The sequence below is a fragment of the Lepidochelys olivacea genome (assembly GCF_965140295.1).
Source record: "Lepidochelys olivacea isolate rLepOli2 genome assembly, chromosome: 1".
Lineage (NCBI taxonomy): Eukaryota > Metazoa > Chordata > Testudines > Cheloniidae > Lepidochelys > Lepidochelys olivacea.
Window position 1 is genome coordinate 193,956,542 of NC_140411.1, and position 20,333 is coordinate 193,976,874.

Here is a 20,333-nt window from a genome sequence, read left to right on the forward strand (position 1 = left end):
GGATCTTAAGAACAATGAACAATCCTCCCAACACTTGCACCCCCCCTTTCCTGGGAAATGTTGGATAAAAAGCCTCACCAATTTGCATAGGTGACCACAGACCCAAACCCTTGGATCTGAGAACAATGAAAAAGCATTCAGTTTTCTTACAAGACGACTTTTAATAAAAATAGAAGTAAATAGAAATAAAGAAATCCCCCCTGTAAAATCAGGATGGTAGATACCTTACAGGGTAATTAGATTCAAAACATAGAGAACCCCTCTAGGCAAAACCTTAAGTTACAAAAAAGATACACAGACAGAAATAGTTATTCTATTCAGCACAGTTCTTTTCTCAGCCATTTAAAGAAATCATAATCTAACACATACCTAGCTAGATTACTTACTAAAAGTTCTAAGACTCCATTCCTGGTCTATCCCCGGCAAAGACAGAATATAGACAGACACACAAACCCTTTGTTTCTCTCCCTCCTCCCAGCTTTTGAAAGTATCTTGTCTCCTCACTGGTCATTTTGGTCAGGTGCCAGCGAGGTTACCTTTAGCTTCTTAACCCTTTACAAGTGAGAGGAGCTTTCCCCTGGCCAGGAGGGATTTCAAACGGGTTTACCCTTCCCTTTATATTTATGACAGCAACAAAAATTATTAGGCAACTGATGAAATAACTACCATATGAGGAAAGATTAAAGACTGGGGCTGTTCAGCTTGGATAAAAGATGGGGGGGGGTATGGGGAGATAAGATAGATGTCTATAAAACCACGAAAGGTGTGGAGTAAAAAAAAATGCATGTATCCAACCTTTTTATTTAAAGCAGTCTTTATTTCATCTCTCCTGTTCAATTTGAAATCTATAAGGCTTGTATTATTTTGTATACTGCTGAGAACAACCCACACAAACCCCACTTCACAGGAAGACATTCAGAAGTCCCTATATCCCTGCTGAAGTAATAGTAAAACCTCCATGTTAAAAATGTTAGGGATTTGATAATCAAGTGAGATTCTTCTGAATAGCTTGCCCCTGTAGTGGCTTGGGTCTCAGTTTACCATACTGGAGCAGTTTACCATTTGAATTAAATGAAACCAGTAAACGCCAAATGATTTTGCTTATGGTTGAGGTGTAACATTGCTCTAGTTTGGTAATCAATTTCAGGCTCCCATCTAGATATGCTCATCTTGTAATTCATACACATAGACAAGGGTTCATTTTTGGATCAGTAGGTCAGCAACTTGTGAAATGTAATCCACACATGATCCAGCTACTGAGGTAATTTATATTCTCAGGAGATACATCTGACTGCCCACCTTTTGGTTTCAGTTGTAAATTGTTCAGGTTTGTAATTTATCATGTAGCTTAGGTTTGCTGTCTATTGAGTTGTTCTGGTTACTAATTAAGTGTTCCATTCAAGGGCAAGAATGAGTCAGCCATGGCCTTTCTTCCCTTTTCATTTTTAAACACACATGCTAAGATACCTTCCACCCCTATGTAACAAGAAATCAAAAGGGAGAAAACCAGATAAATTGAAGTATGGTCAAAATGGTTACCTCACCCAGGGCAAATGCATCCAGCTGTCTTTTCTAGTGTTCCCACAAATGTAAATACTATGGAAAGGTAGTTACACCTAATAAAAGCCATTCCTGGAATGGATATTAGCCATACTTGTAAATGGGACAAAGTCACGGAGTTGTTGCAAAAAAAAGTCAAAAGCATCACAAACAGAGATGGGTGAACTGACTGGTTGAGTAGGCTTTCATGATACACAAATAACCTATTCTATAAATAGGAAGCTCCACAAATGTTGAAAAATAAGTATTATTTCCTGATGTGCCAAGATAAAGAAGGGCATATAGCTTTTGAAAGAAGCGTAATTGTGTATGTAAATTTCTGCAGGACATTAGGGAGAGATATTGGGCAACTCCCGCTTCCTTGCTTCACTCTGCCTTAATAGGATAAAATATATTCACAGATGCAGACATATCTAAATCTTTCAATGTAAGTGACACACAACTCTTACAGAATACAATAGTAGAGATCAACCTCAGGACCCTAGAACAATGACCATGTGATTACTTTTCATCTGGCATAATGAGCTTAGAAAGACATTTGTAGAACTGAAATTTCAGTTTTTAGTTATTCTGAGCAACTCAAAATCAGACTTGCTCATCACTATCCCAGGCACGAAGGATATGAAAATATTGTGCAGTTGTTTTATGGCTTAATATCAATACTAAAACTCCATTTTATATTTGAAGCCAGGTTTATTATGCTGCATTTTCCCCCATTCTGTTTCTAGGGGCATTAGTTTAATTGAACATTTCAGGTACATACTTGGGGTAGGAAGGCTCCGACAGAAGTTTCAGAACTCAGAAATGGAAAAATGTTAAAGCATAAAGCACAATATTTTAGGATGTCAAAAGGAATTTAAAAATTAAGTTGTACTGTACAGTTCTAATAGTAGCAAACATTAACCCTTGGCACAAATGTAAGAAAGGTAAACATATTTCAGTACAAAATAGTGTAGGAAACTTTTTAAAAAAAAAAGTCACAGGAAATCAAGGTGAGGGAAAGTTTTCCAACAAACAGCAGCATTTTCTTCACATTTTCTATCATTTGTGCAAATGCAGCATTAAGAAAACACCTTTATTTACAAAACAGAGGTAAGGAGACAGAAGTTAAAGCTCCACTTCCTTTCTTTTGTGACCTTTGCATCCTTCCAGATTCAGCAGTGTTCCATTGCCATAAAAAAAAAATGAGGTTTTGGTTAATCACAGAAGAGATCTGAGTGTTAAGCTCATGCATTAGTGCTAACATGCAACTCATGCTAGGGTTGTCAGCTTGTCAATTAAATCATCAACAGTGTACACAAGAAGTTTCATGTCATCCTTCTCACTCATTCGGTGCTGACCAACTTTGCGGAGGATCACATCCACATCTGTGCTGACAACATGATCTGCAATTTGCATGGATACCTGCCATGGGACATCTTCATCCTTCATGCCATGGATAAGTTTTATAGGGCAGGTTATAGGAATAGGATTGCTCAAGAGACAGTGGTTTTCTGCTTCTTTAATGAACTCGTACGACAAACAATAAAACCCCTCCTCGTTGTGTTTTGTTGGCAGCTTCCATTCACCCTTTTCTTCTATTTCTTTTTGGACCTATTTAGAAAAGAAAAGGCAAAAGAATATTCCAGACAAGTGCGATTCACTATTAAAGAAGGCAACCAGACCCCTTAACTCTGTTTTTAGCACATTACTAAGAGCAAAAAAACCCAAAAAACCTCAAACTCTTACAAACTTATCCTTACCAGTTGAGGTCAGAAGGAGGAAGAGGGGTGTATTTGACCCATTCCTGTAACCCCCCTGACATTTGCAGGAGGGAAACACCCACAGTGAGCCTCAGAAGCCGATCTGTATCTCCCTCCCACAAACTTCAGCTATTCAAGGCTCTCACACAGCAGGCCTCTCAGCCATTACCCAGCCAAAAGACTCAGCAGCTCCCTACAACCGGTTTTAGTCCTGGTGAAGTCAACCAAGGCTCTGAAGAGTTCACTAACTGTCAATGAGTGAAATACTCATGGGGAATAGGGGTTTTTCCACTCACTGGCCTCCAAAGGCTTGCCATGAGCTCTCTCCTCTATCACACCTCAGGAGCTCCACAGAAAGGGAGAGGTGGAAATATTACCTGATCTGCTTTCCCCCATCCGAAGACCCCTGCACCCTCCAATCTCAACTGACTTCCCCCAAGTCTCCAGAGGCTCAGGGTTTCATTCCTTTGGAACTCCCAAAGAAATCACCAAGGAAGGGGACCCAATGAAGACGGGGGGGCTACCAGTGCGGGGGAGGGGAGAGAGAGATGATCCGAGGCCTTCCTTCCTTCCTGGGGAAATTCTTTGAGCATGCAGGAGTTAAGGCTCACAAAAAGAGAGACACATTTAGGAAGCCCATCAAAACCAAACCCTCCCACCCCAAAGCTTTTTGGTGGACATTCCTTCCCTCCACCCTTGAGGTCAGGTTATATTATAAGGTATCGCTAGCAAGAGCCAAAAAGCTACTATGCTGGAGTTCTGCACTCAGATGAATACTTCAATAATTACTGTGTCAAATTTGGAGCCCAAATCCAGTTGGTTTCAAATTATGCAGAAAAATCCTACTTCAACCCCATATCTAACCTACCAAATTTAAGTCAGATTCAACTGAAAGTTCATTTGCAACCTTAAAAGTAGTTGTCACAACTGTACCTGTATTCCCACTCTGTGCTCCAGCAAGGACACACATTTTAGTCTCCCAGACCCTCAGCTGTTACCTCTCTTCCGTTGAGAGACCCGTATCTCTTGCTCCTGATAGGGGTATGTCCAGGCTGCACAGCTCCCTGCCTACACTGTGAATTCCCCAGAAAGACAGACTACTTAAACAGGCCTGTGTCTGTGCTTTGCTTTTTCAGAGGCTATAAACAGTGTAATTGCCACAGTTACAAGTTACCACACAGCTTTTTCCTAAGCATGCACATTTACTCTTAAGATGAAAGCATTACAGAAGACCTACTAAAACAATAAAACCTACACGCAGGCTAATAAGCTTACCAGAGATCACCTCCAACTCCAACGAGGGCTCTGGTAAGCTATCGGTCCTTGAAACCCCACCAGAGGGTGTGTGGTTTCAAGTTCAGACAAGCTTTTACTCTGAACAAGCACCCATAGGCATATACCTTTCTTTCACTTGTGTCTTCAGAGACCATGAATAATCAATCAGACAATGGGTCTCCCCTCAGGGCACAGCTTCAAAAAGGTTGGGATAGGAACCTGCATTCACCTCCCCGCAGGTACTTCCTAGCGAACCCATTTAACTTGGTTTGTCCCAAAAGTTCCTTTTTGTCTGGCATATCGTTTGAAATAGTCCTTTGAAGCTTATTACACTTCTCCAGGGTTTACACTGGCCCCATATTCTTCCCCAAGAGATGTCATGTACAATCCCACAATAATACATCAATTTTGCATTCATGACACAAAGGATTCCAAAGCTATTTCAACTTAACACTGTAAGATCTTCCAAAGATATTGCAGGAAATTGCCCTATCTGTCACAGTAGTGTTGGTATATGAAGTTACTTTCTAGCCTTTGACATAGAATAGCTACACTTACCTCACTCTTTCCCTCCCCAACTCTTTGCTCAATCATCCTGCCTGTCATTCAGACCCATATCCCAGAAGTCATTTGACTCAGACTTCTCTCTAGGTCCTCAGTCAGGCTCTCCCTTTAGATCTTTCTGCACAAGATCTTTAAAAAACAACCTTCGTATCCATCCACGAAACTAAGACTTATCCAAGCCCTAATCATCTCACGTCTCAATTACTACAACATTCTTCCCTTTGGCCTTGACAAATGCCATTTTTCCCCATTCATATCCACTCAGAATGCTTCTTCAAATATCATTTTCTTAGTCTGCTGCTTTGACCACATCACCACTCTATCACCACTCTTTTCCCATGCCCCTGCACCGACCTCCCAGTTCCTTTTCTCTATCAAATATGAGCTACGTCTTCACTTTCAAGGCTCTTCACTGCTTATCTCCACCCTACTTATCTCTCATTCACTATTGAAATGTCAATTCCTGCCTCTGTTCAGTCCATGTTACCAGCCTCAATGGGCCACTTGTTAAATTTTCAAACCAGCATCTTTTTGCTTTCTCCTTTGCTGCTCCTAATATATGGGAGGTGCTCCTGGTAAAAAGTGCAGAGCTACCTACCTCTTATCCCCCTTCATAACCCTCCTCAGAACTCTTTGCCGTGATGCCTACAAAATCCTGACAATAGTTAGATTGCTGGTGTGATGAGACCACTGCCTATTATGCTGACCAATACTGTCTTTGTACTCCATCCATCCGATGTCTCTTTTTCTTATACTTAGATTTTAAGTTGCTTGGGGCAGGAATTATCTTTTTGTTTTGTGTTTGTACTGTGCCTAACACAACGAGTCCCTGGTCCACAATTAAGGCTCCTATATACGGTGGTTGTAACAAGTCTTCATTTTAACTAATTCTGACAATTTCACTCAGAAATTTCACTATTTTGCAGGCTGTTCACTCATCAACTCTTACAGTCCATTTAACCATACGACACAAAATGAAAACTTCTCGTAAAGGGATTTCACACCAGCAAGTTTTCAAAATTTGCAAAAACAGAACATTTAAAGCCATTAGCATTTACCTCAAGGGGAAGTTGTTTAAAAGTTGTTACAAGATAGTCTGCAGCTACAGCTACTCCGACTAAAGCAGCCACCTTTTCTGGACGAGCTATTGCTGCATGAAGCATAAGCCATCCACCTAAGCTGGATCCCACTAGAATCTTAAAATAAAATTTGAAAAAAAAACAAGAAAAAGTCAGTGATTTTTTTAATCTAAAATTTACTGTTTTTTTTTTTAATTAAACCAAAATATTTTCAGTTTTGTTTAGCTACTTAACCCTGGGGCATAATCTTGCTGCCCTTACCCAGCAGAACTGCTGTCATTTCCAGTGGGAATTTTGCCCGAGTAAGCATCACAAGATCTGGCTTTTAACTACTGTTTTTTGTTCGGTGGGGCAAGTTATTGATTTTTCAGACTGACCCACTGTAAACAAAATGAGAACTGAAATGTAGTTGAGTGTCAAGTACTTTACTTTTTATTTTTCCAGCTGTGGAAGTGCTTTAACATTTGATGTTTCTTTCTTCTCATTAATAAAAGTCAGACAAACACCACACAAAACAAGTTTTAACACATTACAATAGTTCTAATATTCGCTCTGAGCTACATTAGAATTACTTAGTAGAACTCCCTCATTAATTTAAACTGAGCTGTATGTAGTATTTGAAAGCGACCATTGCCATGGTATCTATGCAATGGACAGCTTAACACTGACTTCTTGACTTTATTCTGTTTTGAACTAAAATGGTTTCTCCTCAAATTGTTTCATTACCTAACCTACTTTATTTTACATTTAGTGTTGTTCTACAATGTTATGTCCATTGCTATTAGCTTGTTGATCAGCACCTCCATCCCTGTGTAAGGTACTTCATGACTTACATGTTTTTGTTCCATTTGAAACAACTCAAACCAGAAATGAGTATAAAGGTAATTCTTTTTTTTTTTTTTTTATAGAAGATCATTCACAAGGACCGTTAAACTGTATTTCTGGCTATGTAATGCTTTAACTTGGGAGAACAGTTTCTGCTATATTTAAAAATAAAATATAACCTGTGGTCCATCTGTGAGTTCATCCAGTACAGACAAAACATCCTTCCTCCACTTTCCAACCGTACACTCTTGAAGATTACCATCCGAACTTCCACATCCTGTATAATCAAATCTGCAAGTTAACAGTCGAGATAAAAATTTAATATTACTTACAAAACAAGCTGCATCAGACAGTACCTACACAGAACAGGAACAATACTCTTGACTATTAATCAGAATTAAACAATTGCAATAAAGACAACATACCTCATAATCATCGAGGTTTGCAGAAATTTCAGTTGAGAGAGAAAGTTACTCTTAGACGTCAAATCATATACATAGGGATTTGCGAGCACGAGACAACTAGGAGATGCAGTGCACCCATGCACTAAACTAGCTCATTAAATCTGCAAATCCAAATTTAACCCGGACATATGGACAGGACTGTCCTTGAAGAACGAGCCAAAGACGTACATGATTTTTTCATGGCAAGCGTCTCCTTCATATACTATACATGGTTCATAAATGTGTTGTCAAGTACTGAGACTGTACATCCTTATTACATTCTGTACCTTCTTAAAACAATGTTTCATCTGTACTATGCAACTCCTTTCACTAGTATACTCCTTTAAACCCACTCAAGATACTTGACCAATAGACACTAATCAGTATTCATAAGATTTAGCAGTGGAGACATCACAAATAGCATTCTATACAAGAGCTAAAACGAGAGCTCTGTTCTAAGGCCCAAATCCCGGGGCTCCAAGCAGAAGTCCACCAACACAGGATAGAGTTTAAGCATGCAGTAATTATTTAATTTATATGTATTAACCATAATATAAGTGAAGATTTCCAATTTCAAAGATTTTTCATTTTTATTCTGATACTCTATTTCATGAAGCATATCACTCAGGTTAGAACAGAGATAATTACAATTTCAATGAGTCATGCAAGTGTGCTGAAAAATTCATTTTACTGATTTAAATAACCTCTGCATAGAAAAGATGAACATATCTCCGAAACAGATTGGCAGTGACACCATCACAAGAAGCAGATGTTCTCTTATATTGCATGCTTTCAATCAAAATCTAACAGGCTGAAGTGGGGGAAGAATTTTCAGCATCTTAGACGTATTTTCACAGAATTCCTCATTTCTGGCTGCCATACTATAATACATGCTAGTTTCTCTAACCAATCTTCTTGACTGTACCTTACAAAGGCATGACCGAGAGATTTGCAGAAGTCCTCGAGTGCAACTGCTTTCTGCCCATTCATATTTGAATTAAGGCCTGGGAGGAAGACAACACCTGGGTTCTTGCCTTTTATCTTATTATAAGCTAGATTTGGACGATCAGGTCGACTAAGGAAACTGATTGATGACTTCTGTCTGCAAGCTTTAGAAAAAACAAAAAAAAGACATTTTATAAAGAAAATCATCATCAGAAATACTTAAGTACTTGCGGTAAGATACCAGAAAACATTAGAAATCATCTTGAAACAAAATATTTTAGTTTAAGTAAAACAGTCAATCACAACACAGCTTGGCAATTATGTTCAATACTATCTATTTGGACAATTTCAAATCTTCAGGGACCCCCCAGCTATCCGGATGAAAAAAGCAAGATGATATTCAAGTCATTCAATACTAACAGTTTCACTCTAATCAGAAACGTGATTGACTAACCCTTGCCAGTTTTTAAAAGGGTTTGCACACAACTGAACGTTACTGAATCTTGATTTGTTAATGATGTTAATTTCATATTTCCTCAATAAATTTAAACTAACCGGATAACTAAAGTTATTTATTTGTGCTTCCTTTTTATTTGCCTCTCTGCTATTCTGAAGTAGGTTTTTCAAAATTAATCTTAAGAAGTGAAGTTATTATTTACATGGTACCATAGGTGTGGAACAAGCTACAATCAAAGGCAATCAATCCTCCACAGAGAACTAAAAACCCAGACCATCTCCTGCCCAGAGTCCCACTGTAATCAATGTTAAACAGAATGGGGATCGGTTGGGAGGAGGTGAGAACAATGAAACAAGCTTTGAAATTTTCCAGCATAAGAAAACCAATACATGCAAGTAACATTACTGTACGGAGAGCCCAACAGAAATTCAATAAATAAAAGGTTAGTCAAACTTTAGTAGCGCAACAAACATCATCCCAGTAATGCCAACTTAGTCTGGAGACTACTGCTAGTTATTTTGTTCCTTTTCAATTGATTCTTCAATATTAATGGGGCAATCAGAAATCTGTATGGTAAAAGCTTTTTTTCCAAGACTCATAACTCCATCCTAAATTGGTGCTACTTATACAGTCTCAACAGTATGTATCAACGAGGAAAAAAATCAAACACATTTTCCTCTTTTTTCAGCTTACTAATCAGAAAAACCTAGAAGTCTTAGAATTTCATGTATTGGAGTCTTGAACACCATGTTCTCAAGTTGCCCAATTTAAAAAAAACAAAAAAACAACAAAAACCTTAGAACTGACACTTGGTCTTCCTGTCACTTGTAGGTGTACAGACACTACTCTTTGAAACAACAGGCTTGAGAGTGGATACCAGTGGGTTTTCATTGCTGAGTAAAGCTCCTGTGAAATGTCGTTTTCTAAATTTGCTATTCAGTTCTTCATCCACATAACATAGGCTTCTATATCATATAAAAGAAGAAGCTGAAGGTGTGAAATTCTAGCATCTGAAAACAAGACACAAAATCTCTTTTACAAACGGGTAAGCATTGTTTTTAAAAAATTTTTTTTTTTAGTTTAAATTAAATACAAATTCACTTTCTAAAAATAAAGCTATTTAAAATTAAATCTGAAATTGACAACCTATATTAAGGCCTAAACTTATTAAAATAACTTAAAATCATTTAAATTAAATACAAAAAAATTGTATTCAGCAGCACATGTTTGCTGCTGAAGTTTTAAAGAAAGTCAAACCACTGAACTGGTGGAAGTCACTGGCTAAGCACCTGGAATCAGCGTTTGTTGAAGGGCTAAACCAGCTTTTGACAGCGGTAGCCTCTTCTACCACTATAGAGACAATATGTTCTTCATTTCAATATATCCAATTAGTTCAGTTCAATGACTAGTTCCTTCATATAATTTAAAATAAAATAAATAAAAAAAAATCAACTGGGAGTTGAAAAAACAGCAATGCTTGTTTTCCTCTTTCAATCTATGCATAAAACTAGTCGTAGATCTCGTTCTCTTATTAATTTTAAAATCTTGAAGGACATGTGGAGACCTGGAACAATAAGTTCCATTTCACCAAATTTAAATAACACTTGCTTTGCTTAATAAACATATTCATTTTAAATTAAAACCTGTTGTGATAAACTTTTTTCTTATCCATCGTTCATCGTTTTCTAACATCATAAAGCTAAAAATTAACAAGTTCTATATAACTGCTTAAATGAGCGCATACAGATAGTATGCAAAAAAAAATCAAGTTTAGTATAATGGTTATATTTAGGTGTAAATCAATGTGTTTGAATGGTTATCAATCAATGGAAAAAACCCAACCTTTTTATATGAAAAATAGATAAAATGTATAAATATAAAATGCTATTAAAATCAAATGACTTAAATCAAGGTTTCTTGCTTGCTGATTTAAAGAATAATTTTCTTTTTTTCTTTTAAATCACAGCTCTGCAAACTAAGATCTGTGATTTAAAATCAATCCACCCAGCTTGAAGAAAAAAAATCATGTAAAAAGTTATAGAAAGTCTTCAGGCAACATTGCTGCTTGCTCTGCTACAGTTGTATTTGATATTTGAGTCTGGCAAGGCCTAAAGCTATCCTGTGATTTATGGCTCAATCATAAAATGATTAATTTGGCAAAAGCAGCTTTTAGACGTTGCTAGAAATATGACCCCTCTGCAAAGTCTGATCAACCATGAGAGTCTGTGCTGATGAGGTAACAACTGTGATTAGGAGTTATTGTTTCATTATCTTTTCACACGTTATCTTGCTAGATACTTTTAGCAAAGGAGATCTATGGAAACTCTAGACATTCTCCTCTCTACCATCTGAGGTTCAGTAAAGGTCTTATTAAGCCAACTCACTTTTTTAAATCTCCTCTGGACTCAGTTACTTCAGTTCCAAAACCCCCTGTCACTACTAAATCATTTAATAACATCAATGGAGACACTATCTAGTTATTATACTACATGCTAAAATGACAGTCGCCTGTCTAGGCCGTTTACATAATTGATACAACAAAGATTGCCTGCATCATTTCCCGCCACTGGGCTTTTGATAGTGGCGGGTCTGCTTTGTGCGATCAGAAACCAAGTTTGGTGGACCCTTTCTATCACTATGAAAGTCTCAATGGCCAGAAAAAATGCTTGCTATGTATTAATACCACTACTTTTTAAGCTAGATCCCTGAGTTGAGGGGTTTTACTTCAATCAATGTGTATTACAACCTCATGCCTTCTCTTCTGATTCCTCATATGAATTGAGCATGCTCAATGCTGGTCATTTTTCACATTCTCCTTTGTAATTTTAATATTCTGTATCAGTAAAGAACACAATTCAGATCCTTGGACTCATTGGGAGCATTAAATTTTGAGCAGTGATAGCCAAACACCTCATTTCAAATCCTTAAACCTTTCTAGAACCAACAATGAGCTGCTTGTAATTGACTATTCCATCTCATGGCACCTTAGCTAAGTTAACTGTATCTAATGGAAATAACTGTTCAATTACGTTAATTAAGTACAAATACTGACACACAAAATGATTAATTTCAAATTTAAAAAAAGTATACCCCTCTACTAGCAACACTGTAGTTAGACAGCCAACCTCTGAAAGGCAAGTTCAAGTACATTTATTGCTGTATGATAACTTCAGTCAGAGAATGAAATCCATCACTTATTTAAGAAGTTACAACAGCAGTTTTTTCTTGATTTAATTTCAAAATTAATAAAATGAAGCTCAGAAAAGCTTCAATGAAAAGACAGAATTGCCACAAGGGCTTTCTAAAAACTAAAATCCTTTATCATAAAAATGTTTCGGTATAAAAGGCTGGCTGAATATTAGAGAATACTCAAGTGGTACAAACCGTCCCCAATGTTGAGAGATAGCACAGATGTACCAGTAAGTAAACAACAGTATGCTCCCATAAACTCACTGCCATTAGGCAATTTCAGTAAGTTGACAAAATTTGCTGACTCAAAATGAAATGGTTATTTTGGGTGAAAATTTTACCAGATTAATCACAGATTAAAAGGCAAAGTTAGTTTCTGGAGATACTGAAGAGTACATACCACTAACATCCTGAAAATATTTTGAAGTCACTGTCATACTTAGAGGAATCAACTTGTTGCCAAACAATTTTAAACTCAGACTGAAGCCAGTCTTCCCCATGAAGTCTCTTAATACAGTAGTTATCTTAATAACAATAAAACAATATTTTCAAGAGTCCCACTGCAGCTAGATAAAGCATCCTCCAAGTAATACTGTAGAAGATATTTCAATAAGCTTCTCCGTTTAGCAGAAAGAACCAATCCCAAACACAAGGAAAGTAACTGTTTGAATTGCTGTTTAGAAGATGATCAAGTTACCAGTTAAATATAAAAGGCTTATGATTAATAGGTAGGGGAAAATTTCAGAGATTTAAAGCCAAATTTTCATGTCCTGTTCACTCAAAAGTGAGTGGAAACAAAAACAAAAAAATGTCAATTTTTAAGTTCAAGAAATGCATTCTAATAAAGGGAACGCTCCCTAGGCCACAGGAATAGGTGTATTCTAAAGGAAGCAAATTTACTCCTGATGGGAGAAGCTTCCTGTGCAGCTCTAACCCCTCTGGTTATTACTGGACATGGCAATGTTGAGTGAAATGGGGCTGTAGCATGGAGACTAGGGGTAGTTGCAAGAAACTTAAGGATCCCCGCTCCAAAATGGTGATAAATCATGGACTTAACATTGCGTGTCTAGATATTGCAACAAAGATGAAAAAAGTGACAGACAGTTAAGAACGGGGATCTGGTTCTGATACCATTTTATTAAGTCATAATGACTCCATTACTAGGTATCCCAACCCTATATAATGGGAAGAATAGTTACTTTTCAGCAACTGCTGAAATACTGACACAAAGAAACTGGTTCAAGACTGAGCTTCACCCATAAAAGCAAGGAAACTGAGTGATCAGTTCCTCAATGTCATTTAAATATAGTTCTCTAGTTTCAATGCCATCTTTAGAAAGCCCTTATCATGTACCTAAGATGACATGATGGACTATAATGATTCCTTGGAGCCTTTATTTATTGTACAGAACCAGGATGAAACCAGCATTTTAGCTGGAGTTGTTAGATTGATCTTTCAGATAAAGATGACCACATTTGTCATGTCAGCTAAAAAGCCTAAGCAAAAGTATCTGGTTTTCTCTCTCCACATACCATAAGAGCAAGAAACCAGTTATCAACAAGGATATGTGACAGAGGAGATACCGAATGCTGTACGTCTGAACTGAAGGCTGCATCTGGAATAACATGTGAAAATGCATAGCACAAAAGGCTACCAAATTTACATGTCATTTCTGTCCAGTAGGATTCTGATAATTTATCATTCCTGCCCTCCTCCAAGCTTTTAAGATGAACACTACCACTATGAACAATGCTGCTTAAAATTCATGGTATGCAATGAAGAGTACTTTTAACATAAGTATCTCTCTGTTGTGGTTGTCTTTTTTCCCTGTCTGTTTTATTCTATTTCTGCTTGGAGGACTCCAGCGAGAAACTGCTGAATTGGAATTCATTTGCAAATTGGATACTATTAATTTAGGCTTAAATAGAGACTGGGAGTGGCTAAGTCATTATGCAAGGTAACTTATTTCCCCTTGTTTTTTTCTACCCCCCCCCCCGACTTTCTGGTTAAACTTGGATTTATGCTGGAAATGGCCCACCCTGATTATCATGCACATTGTAAGGAGAGTGGTCACTTTGGATAAGCTATTACCAGCAGGAGAGTGAGTTTGCGTGTGTGGTTTTTGGAGGGGGGCTGCGGGGGTGAGAAAACCTGGATTTGTGCTGGAAATGGCCCACCTTGATTATCATATGCATTTTAAAGAGAGTGGTCACTTTGGATGGGCTATTACCAGCAGGAGAGTGAGTTTGTGTGGGGGGGCGGAGGGTGAGAAAACCTGGATTTCTGCTGGAAATGGCCCAACTTGATGATCACTTTAGATAAGCTATTACCAGCAGGACAGTGGGGTGGGAGGAGGTATTGTTTCATAGTCTCTGTGTATATAATGTCTTCTGCAGTTTCCACAGTATGCATCCGATGAAGTGAGCTGTAGCTCACGAAAGCTCATGCTCAAATAAATTGGTTAGTCTCTAAGGTGCCACAAGTACTCCTTTTCTTTTTGCGAATACAGACTAACACAGCTGTTACTCTGAAACCTGATAAATTTAATCTGTCAGAAGTGCATTTGCTTGGAAAAGAGTATACGGACACAATTTCTAATGACCATCTGCTAAAGAGGTACAGATTCCTCACTGTGTGATTTGGGGGATTTTTGCCCATGCAGACACACAAGTTGTTCTTATAGTTCATGTTGTCCCACTACCCACAAGTTACTGAGGTTTGAAAATTTCCATGGTCTTGCACATATTAGAACAGTTAAATTGGAGGGCCTAGTTAGGGTAGGACAAATCATCTACATCAGGGGTTTCCTCAACCTTTTTCCTTCTGAGCCCCCGCAACATGCTATGAAAACTCCAGGGCCCAGCGGGTGGAAGGGCAGGCTTGGGGCTTTAGTGCTAGCCACTGGGCAAGGGGGCCCTCGGCATAGTTGATTTCTACTTTGGAAGGGAGCAAGACCTGCCAGGGCTTGGGCCAGCTCTGCACAGCAGGGCCTGGGGAGGGAGCATCACCTTCACTCCCAGATTCACCTCAGCCCACCTTGTCTGGGTTGTAGGGGGCATGCATCCACAAATTATAACTTGGAGGGGGAAGAGGGGGGAGCACTCAGCTCAAAAAGTTTGAAAACCAATCATGGTGCAGGGAGAGGAAAAGCTAGGGGCAGTATGCAGGCACGGGGGTAGCTCAGGGTGCATTCAGGGAGTAGCTAGGGGCTATGTGCTGGGAAGGTTGCGGTCACTGCTCCACAAGGGCTCTGGCCACCCTAGAGCCGTGTCCCCCCACCTGGGCAGCTCTTACTGGCTGCAGGAGCAGCTCCCAACCCCCTTTGACTGAGAAGCAGCCACAACCCTGGGCAGCAGCAGGAGACGACAGGGGAGCGCTGTGGCTGCCCACCCTATGGCACTGCCCCGCACTGCCTGGCTCCCCACCTCCAACCTGGCCAGGAAGCAGGGCCTGTGGGGGAGGAAGGGTGGTGGGGAGTAGAGATAGGGGTGTGGAACTGCCCCAGGACTACTCTGCTCTGGGGCTGCAGTTTGGGGGGCGGGGGGCAACATCCCTGGTACCTACCCCTCAACTCCCCTGATGGGCTTGGGGCTTATACCCCACAGGGCATCAGGACTCAGAGCTAGTAGATCCCCTGAACCTGACTCTCAGTCCCATAACGGGCCACATACCCCCAGTTGAGAACCACTGATTTCCACTACATAATTATAAACCAAGTCAGATTTTTATTGGTGTATTGAACACAATAAATAATTGTTAGTTTAGTTAGAGGAACACATACAGGCACACTAATTCAAGATGGCCACACAAGGCTTTTCACTTTTGAAAACACAGACTAGGCTGAAGGCTTCAGTGCCATTAAGCTTGATGCAAATTTATGGCTGAATTAGTTTTACACATTGGAGAGATTAAGAAAATGCTCATATACTGTATACTTCAAAAGACCTCATGGGTTTCTATAATATTTAAAATTAAATCCACTTTTTAGCAGCTTTTCAGTTGTCAACGAAGCAAAGTCATTTGGGAACATTTCCCCTCCTATATATGATCTGTGAAATGCTAAGGTGAGTCTGAACCTTTTGACATATTAGCTCAGATTCTTAAAGCTATATCATAAGCACTATATAATATTGACACATTAATAATTTCCAGTGACCAACCTTTCACTAATGAAAAACAAATGCATACCCAAATAAAATCTGCTGGGCCTCTATAATATTAATTCAAGGTTGACCTAGTGATGTAGTTCAGTAGATACAGAAATGCTAGGCATTAAAACAAGTGGACCTTGACAGTATCACACCACAGAACTGTCCTGCAGCAACTAAGATCTAGCCTCCTGTTACCCTAAAGGCTATGTTCACAACATCTCCTTTTTACTTACATGTGTGCACAATTATAACTTGCAACAGATACACTATGTTGATAAGTAAGACAGTAAATATTGACCATTGCTCTTTAAAGCTGCTATAGTACTTTGAAGCAAAAAGTTAGTCATGTTTGAAGAATTGTTTTTTTAAAAAGGTTACTATCACAATGAAAAGCAAAAAAACCTTTTATACTTTTTCAGTTCGCACAGTGCATTTAACAGCATTGTCTGTAGTCTGGTATATTATCTTGTTCTGTAGTCGAAGGGGTTGTTTGCACACCAAAGAATTAAAAAGAAGAGACAGTACAAGCTAAAAAAAAAAAAAGAAAAAAATCTAATGCTATTCTGGGCAGACAGAGAACCTAAAAGCAATGTTCCTCCCTCCATCAATTTTTTTTTAAATTGGCCCTGAACCTACAATCTGATCCACCCAAGCAGGCAGATGCCTGAAAATTTGGAAAGCTAATCTGGGTTTATCAATTTCTGTACAGCAACTTCTATGTTCTCAATAACTCATTCAACTCAGCACAAACATAGAAGAAAAAAAAAAAAGATCTTTGGGATACAAAACACTGTTCATGGTAAACAGCTTTGAATATATATAGTTACCACACCTTGAGCCCTTTTTGTCATGACTCCTCCCCTTTACTTTTCCTGACAAATAGTATGAGATGACAACACATGAACCATGTAGTTCATACTTTATATATGGCTTTTATAAGTGCTTCAAATTATACAAACCAAAGTAGAAATGACTGCAATTCAAAGGTGAAAAGTGGTAAACAGTCAGTATATAGCACAAACACTTATCTATGGGAAAGGAGTGTATAAAACAGGGGAGAGGAAAGGAAAGAATTTTGGCCAAAGGAACATTCCTGTCCTCTTCCACTCCTTGTCCATACAGTGCTGGAAAAAGTGCACCACTTTAACTATACTGGTATGGTTTAGCAGTATAAGTGGGGATGCAGTTACCTCAGTACAAAACGTGTTTGTATTGGTATTGATAGTACCATGTGGAAAGGGGAATAACTACCAGTAAAAGAAATAAATTTGTTCACAGTTACTGTACATTTTGTAGCTCCAGTTTAAGTGGTATATAACAAATTATTCAAAAATCAAAGTTCTCTACAGCCTCTATATCTAACAGACTCACAGACTGATATTGCTAAACTGGTTCAGAACTCCGATTCTGCTGAAACAATATGGCTGGATTGCACAGACTAAATTATATTTCAACCGCTTTCAGAAACAGTTATACAGGTAACACTCTACTGATGGGTTTCAGAGTAGCAACCATGTTAGTCTGTATTCGCAAAAAGAAAAGGAGTACTTAATAAATTGGTTAGTCTCTAAGGTGCCACAAGTACTCCTTTTCTTTTTACTCTACTGATGTTGTCTAGATAAATAATTGCACTTAAATGTGAGTTCTGAATTAAATTTAGCTAACTTCAGTTGAGAACAATGTAATTGGGTCTGTCTGTACAGCCTGGTGATAATACTTAAGTAGTAAATAAGCTAAGTCTGTTTCAGATAATTTTGGTGCCATTTTCCTGGAATGACAGATTTGATATATCTCAAGAAATACTATGTGAACAACTTAACATTTCCCCTTTATTGTTTTATTGCAAGGGCTTGCACACTTTGTTTCAGTGAAGGTATGGACTAAAAGCTTCCTAAGGGCTCAAGGCTGCTTTTAATATTTATTAAAGCAATCTACAGTCAGCTGTAACCAGCATACAGTGTTTTAGGGGAAGCCTACTCAGATCAAGGTGGAGCATCAAAGGCAGTGGGAAGGCATGGTAAGCCTCACCACACCATGAACAGATGACAAGGCAATGGCAGAATAGGTCAGACCCTAGCTACATGTCAAAAGAACAGGGTTTAAAAAAAAACAAACAAAATAACAAAAACACAACTAGATAAGTTCATGGAGAATATGTTCATCAATGACTATTAGCAAAGATGGGCAGGACTGGTGTCTCTAGCCTCTATTTGCCAGAAGCTTATAATGGATGACAGGGGATGGATCACTTGATGATTGCCTGTTCTGTTCATTCCCTCTGGGGCACTTGGTCTTGGTCACCGTTGGAAGACAGGATACTGGGCTAGATGAACTTTTGGTCTGACCCAGTATGGCCGCTCTTATATTCTTAAGGCAGGGTGAAGCATTGTCCAAGCTGAGACCTTCCTCATGAGCCCTCCAGCCCTGACATCCCCACTATGAAGCAGCCTGAGAAAGAGCTACACTTCTGAAAAAGGACACTACATGTATGTATGCCCCTAGAACACCCAGCACGGCGGTCCACAAAAAAGATCGAGATTAGGGTTGCCACCTCTGAGGTGCCACACGCCAGGGCACCCAGGATGACCCTGAGCCTGGAACCCGGGGCAGCTAGCGGTGTGGGCCTAGCACGCCACAGACGCCCTCAGGCAGTTACTTCGAGAAAAGAAGCGCTCCTGGGAAAAGCCCGACGGGGGGCAACCCCAGTCTTGACACCAGGGCAACAAGAACGAGTGACATCCAACCCTGGAGGGCCGAAGGGTGGTAGGGCTCCCCTCCCCCGTAAACAGCACGGGGGCGGGGGGGGGGAGGGGGTCCACAGGGATCACGTGCTGACAAAGCTCCTCCAAAGGACCCAGGCCCCCTCCCCGCCCGCGGGCGGGACCCACGTCACAGCAGAGCGCGCCCAGGCCCCGCCCCCCAGGGCCGCCTGAGCCGGGCTGGGCGCAGGTAACGGCCTGGCCGCGCGCTTACCCGCAGACCGCAGCAGCAGCGAGGCGCGGCCGGCCCCGGACCCCGCGCAGCGGGCAGCGGCCCTGCCCCAGGTCAGTCCCCGCAACCACAGCGCCCAGATCCCGCCGCCCGCCGCTGCCATGGCCCGCCCTCGTCGTTTCCCGGTAGCTTGGGGAAGAACTGAGCATGCGCCGTTGCGTTCCCAGCTGAGCGGGCGCCCTCCAACGTGATACAGACGCTGCGTCGGCGCTTAAAAACCAGACTACGAGAAAGTGCGCAGGCGCTTGCGCGTGACCAAAACAGAGGGAGGACTGCGCAGGCGCCTCCTCCTGGAGGCGGACAGGCAAGGGGGAGTACGCGTGCGCCTTGAGGCCGAGCCTGGGGAGCTGACTCATTGGTCCCCTGGGGAGGGAGGGATCCTCATTCGTCGGAGGTGCAGGCGCCAATCAGCGCCAGGGAGAGCTTGGGCCAGCCCCAAGCAGGGGGAGTCCTGCCGTGCCCGGGGCATATGCCGCGTTCCCGGCAGAACAAACCGCCTGCCCCGCCAGGTTGCCAACGTTCTAACAGCAGAAAACGGAACGCCCCTCCTCCCCCCCCCCACTTTGCAGCGGGCGGGGGAGCTGGGGCGCAGGCTCCAGCTGGGGGAATGGGCTCCGGGGTGGGGCTGAGGATGAGGGGTTTGGGAGGGGGCTCAGGACTGGGGCAGGGGGTTGGGGGGCAGGAGGGTTCCCGCTGGAGGTGCAGGTTCTGGGATGGGTCCCCAGGATGAGGCGTTTGGGGTGCAGGAGGGGGCTCTGGGCTGAGGGGATCAGAGGGCGGGAGGGGGCTCAGGACTGGGGCAGGGGGTTGGGGGGGCAGGAGGGGGGGTGAGGGTTCCCGCTGGAGGTGCAGGTTCTGGGATGGGTCCCGAGGATGAGGCGTTTAGGGTGCAGGAGGGGGCTCTGGGCTAGGGCTGAGGGGATCAGAGGGCGGGAGGGGGCTCAGGGCTGGGGTAGGGGGCTGAAGCGTGAGCGAGGGTACAGGCTGTGGGCTTCAGGAATTGCTGACATCTATGTGGCTGCGCTCCCAGGAAGCGGGGAGTAGAGGGACTACTCGAGGGGCTCCACGCGCTGCCCCTGCCTGCAAGCGCCACCTTGAGTGCCGGCTCTCCA

At 41.0% G+C, this 20,333-nt stretch overlaps 1 protein-coding gene across 1 annotated transcript; it reads right to left on the bottom strand.

Annotated features, from left to right (window-relative positions):
- Nucleotides 1–302: 302 nt before the first annotated feature.
- ABHD10 (abhydrolase domain containing 10, depalmitoylase) lies at nucleotides 303–19,437 on the bottom strand. Its single transcript, XM_084629935.1, has 5 exons — nucleotides 19,204–19,437; nucleotides 8,414–8,597; nucleotides 7,225–7,336; nucleotides 6,200–6,337; nucleotides 303–3,153 (listed from the first exon to the last, which is right to left on the bottom strand). Exons 1-5 carry the CDS (start codon nucleotides 19,322–19,324, stop codon nucleotides 2,812–2,814), a joined length of 897 nt encoding a protein of 298 aa, XP_084486061.1. The 5' UTR covers nucleotides 19,325–19,437; the 3' UTR covers nucleotides 303–2,811.
- Between the last annotated feature and the right edge of the window lie 896 nt (nucleotides 19,438–20,333).